The sequence below is a fragment of the Quercus suber genome, unplaced genomic scaffold (assembly GCF_002906115.3).
Source record: "Quercus suber isolate HL8 unplaced genomic scaffold, Cork oak 2.0 scaffold_589, whole genome shotgun sequence".
In the NCBI taxonomy this organism is placed as follows: domain Eukaryota; kingdom Viridiplantae; phylum Streptophyta; class Magnoliopsida; order Fagales; family Fagaceae; genus Quercus; species Quercus suber.
Window position 1 is genome coordinate 168,419 of NW_027070034.1, and position 3,687 is coordinate 172,105.

General features: G+C 34.6%; 1 protein-coding gene across 1 annotated transcript; it reads left to right on the forward strand.

Moving 5' to 3' along the window:
* Positions 1–998: 998 nt before the first annotated feature.
* On the forward strand, positions 999–2,603 carry LOC111995197 (uncharacterized). Its single transcript, XM_024027112.2, has 2 exons — positions 999–1,470; positions 2,479–2,603. The coding sequence occupies exons 1-2, from the start codon at positions 999–1,001 to the stop codon at positions 2,601–2,603; spliced, it is 597 nt and encodes a 198-aa protein (XP_023882880.1).
* Positions 2,604–3,687: the final 1,084 nt, after the last annotated feature.

Here is a 3,687-nt window from a genome sequence, read left to right on the forward strand (position 1 = left end):
ATTATTTTCAAAGTTACTCATAAAATATACTTTACAGTTTACACTACTCATAGTGCCAGGAATATTATAAAAATGGCCATTAAATAAATTCAAAATATATAACAAACTCAAACGTGCTTGGAAAAATTCATCCATCGCTAAAATTTTATTTAAATCCTAAAATTTAAATTACATTATTTATGTCTGGTATAGTTTCAAAATCATTTTCATTTGCGTTAATTTCTTTGGAGGCCAAAGCATAATAATAATAATAATAATAATAATAAACTAGCCTCTTAACATGCACTCACAAGCAGGCTTAGAGGCTTAGAGGTGCTTTCATTTTTATTTTTTTGGTAAATAATAATTTGCATCTATTATAATTTGTGATTATTACATTTTTCTAATCACAAAAATACATATGGAGTAATGAGTAAATTATTTCACCCACAAACGCTTTACCTACAAACGCATAATACTCATCACATCTTTAAATATTTTTGTAATTAAAAAATATAATAATAAAATAAAAGAGCGCATGAGCTCACAGGCATAGTTCTCAGAACCGGACCGGACCGGGAGGTCGGACCGTGAAAACCGTGAACCGTGATGAAAATCGGTTTTTTAAGCATAAAGAACCGGGCATATGTGGCAATTCCGTGAACCCCTAAAACCGGGGTTGGACCGTACGAACCGGTCAAGAACCGTGCGGTCCAACCCCTTAGCCTTTTTTTTTTTTTTTTTAATTTATAAAAACAACTTAGCACAATTTTATTCTACTTAATTAAATTATCCATCACTTACAAGGAATAAAAAAAATTATAATTAAAATCCTTCAAAGATATTCAACTTTACTTCAAAAATTAATCATAAATTTTAATGTTTTCATGGTTATTATTTTATTTTATTAACTTTCTTATCTAATTATTAAATTGGCGGGGGAGGGGGGGGCGGAATTAGGAAGGGAAGGGAAGGGCACGTGAGAGGCAGGCTAACACCTCTAAAATCAAATCTATAAAATGCAAATTGCAATAGCACTGGCAACTTGCACCCCCACTCTGTTAAGTTATGTGATGGCCCGAATCCTAACTCAAACCCTACTACAAGTACAACAACTCTGCATTCGCAATTGCAAACAATCTCCGGCTCTGATTCTCAAATCCTCAACAAACACAAACACACATAGTAGGTTGTTTTTCTCTAGCAGCAGCATCGAGATCGACCACCTAGGCGGTGCTGCTTCGTCATCCGACGGTGAATTCGAGGCCTTGGCTCTGAAGAGGCTTGACGACTTGATCCACGGTATCATTGTCCAGAAGTCTACTCCCGATTGGCTCCCCTTTGTCCCTGGTTCCTCTTTCTGGGTCCCACCCAGACCCAACTTACTTGATTTGGTTACCAACCTCTCCCATAATCCTCCTCACTCTCTTTCCTTCTCTACTTCCCGTGGTTGGCCTTGCTTCTCCACTTTCTTCCTCCTCAATCATCATGGTAATGCTATGCTATTATTTTTCTTTATGTCATACTTGCTCTTATCCTTTCCTCATTATTTTAAAATAATAATCAAATCACAATTTGGGTATTTACACTAAATAAATAAGTTGACCTGATCCTCTGGACTTAGAAAGAGATGGAGATGAGCTTTTAATGATTAGGAGTTGGGGAATGTATAAATTGAAAATTTGCTTTTTTTAAATGTTTAAATAAAATACTATGTCTAATTTTTATGTGCCAACAACTAAAACAACACATTGCTAACTAGTAGTAATTATTATATAGAAAGATAACCAACCCATCATCTAATAAATTATTAATATTGTCTCTCCAATAATTGACTTTACTATGTACGGGAGTGTAATGAGGATTGCTAAAAATGCTTAACTTTGAAGTCTTTTGGAGATGATCAAGTTGGGTTGCTTGTTGTATTGATACACTTGGCTCCTGCTGCATTTGTGAAAAGACGTTCTTGTAGATGATATTATAAGCATTTGCTGCCTAGATGATTTTTTAACGATGGATTCTTTAATACATGTTAGATGCTACTACTGAAATTAAATGCACTTAGAATCTTTTGGAAAAGTATCAAATTCAATGAACTTTAAAGGCTTACATTATGTAAAGCCTTGATAATTTTGCAGTTGGCAGTGGCATATATGTCATTAACAGGTCTCTTTTATGTAGAGACAGTTTTCTTAGCCATGACAATGAGGCCTCAACAAGCTACACTTTTTCATTGAGATTGTATGTGATATATATATATATATATATACACGTATATCAGTTTAAGAATAAGAATCAAACTTTGTTCGATGTGTAAAATTTCATTGTTACTCTTTAATCTGGTTTGGAGATTTAAGATATGTGACAATTTTTCTACATTTATTACGTCATCAGAGAACAGTTCCAAATGTTATTGGTGAACTTCTATTGTACAGGCTTTGAGCTTTGATATATTATGACATCTGTTCTTCTTTTTTCTTTTCTTTTTTGGATGAAAAGAGGATGGATCTGCTCAACCAAATGAGGATTTGGAGAGCAAGGAGTCAGCAGAGACAGAGACGGAGCTAGACATAGAGGTGAAGGTTTCAGATGACATGTCACGATCTGAGAATGAGGAAGATTGAGCAGCTCATCACTTGACATATTGGTGACTGTGGTAGGTACATTCCCTGGCTATTGCCAGTGGTGTTTTTCTTCATCTATGTGACTTATTGTATGTTATTAGTTTTAAAGGAAGGTTCAAGGTTTTTTTTCCTTTAGTCTTGTTCAATATATATGTCCTTTCCATTGATTTTAGTCGAAACTCAGTTTTTAGCTATGGTGGTTGCGTAATAACTTTTAGCAGTGGTAATATAAATATATAATCAAATTTTCTCCATGCTGTGATTTGAAATAGGAATCCTTCCAAAAAGAAGAAAAGAAAAAAGTTAAAATGGTAATGACACTTTAATTTTCATAAGCAAAATGTTTGCATGATCATGACTACATACATTTGGGGGGAAAATCTCTCAATTTTTTTTCCCCTTGGCGAATTTACTTGTGCACCCAAGAGGTTTCGAAACACTAAGCTCAGTCATCACTCACACTCAAAGGCATAGAGATACCATTTGCCCCAAAAGCCATTGTGAAAATGGTTCAAATAGTAGTAATGACAGTTATTTTCTTATGCGTACCTTTGTGTGTTTATAGCTTGATCTATTTGAGCAAAATCTTTGTTTTCATATGGGGCATATACATGTGCTTGCATGTGTGTATGCTTGTCTTTTGAGGTCAAATTTCTTCATCCAAGGTGTAAAATTTTGCTCCTAGTTGTCCGTCACAATCTACTATTTGCTTATGCAAATAGTCTCTTTTACACAATTTTTGTTTGGAACTTGCAGGCTTGCTAACCATTGTAGATTCAGAAAAAGGAGCAGCTTGGCTGATAAAAGTTTTTCAGCGAATGGAATATTGTACAGACGCAATTATGGTAGTTTTGGGGTCAGGAGTTGCTTTTTGGCTCCAATTGTCAACCCACCCCTTTACTTATGTTTTTACTTTTCTGCTGTTTGTGGCTGTGTTGGTGAAATTAGTGTATATTGAACATTCAGATATAATCTTCTCATCAGAATTCTTAACAATTTGTACCTCTCTCTCTGTCTCTCACTGGAAAAACTTAGATATGGTGTGGCAAGAATAATTTTCCAGCAATAAAAGAAGATTACAGCT

Coding starts and splice junctions, on each gene's coding strand:
- LOC111995197 (XM_024027112.2), top strand. CDS start 999: ATGCAAATTGCAATAGCACTGGCAACTTGCACCCCCACTCTGTTAAGT. Junction 1,471..2,478: donor CTTCCTCCTCAATCATCATG/GTAATGCTATGC, acceptor TTGGATGAAAAG/AGGATGGATCTGCTCAACCA.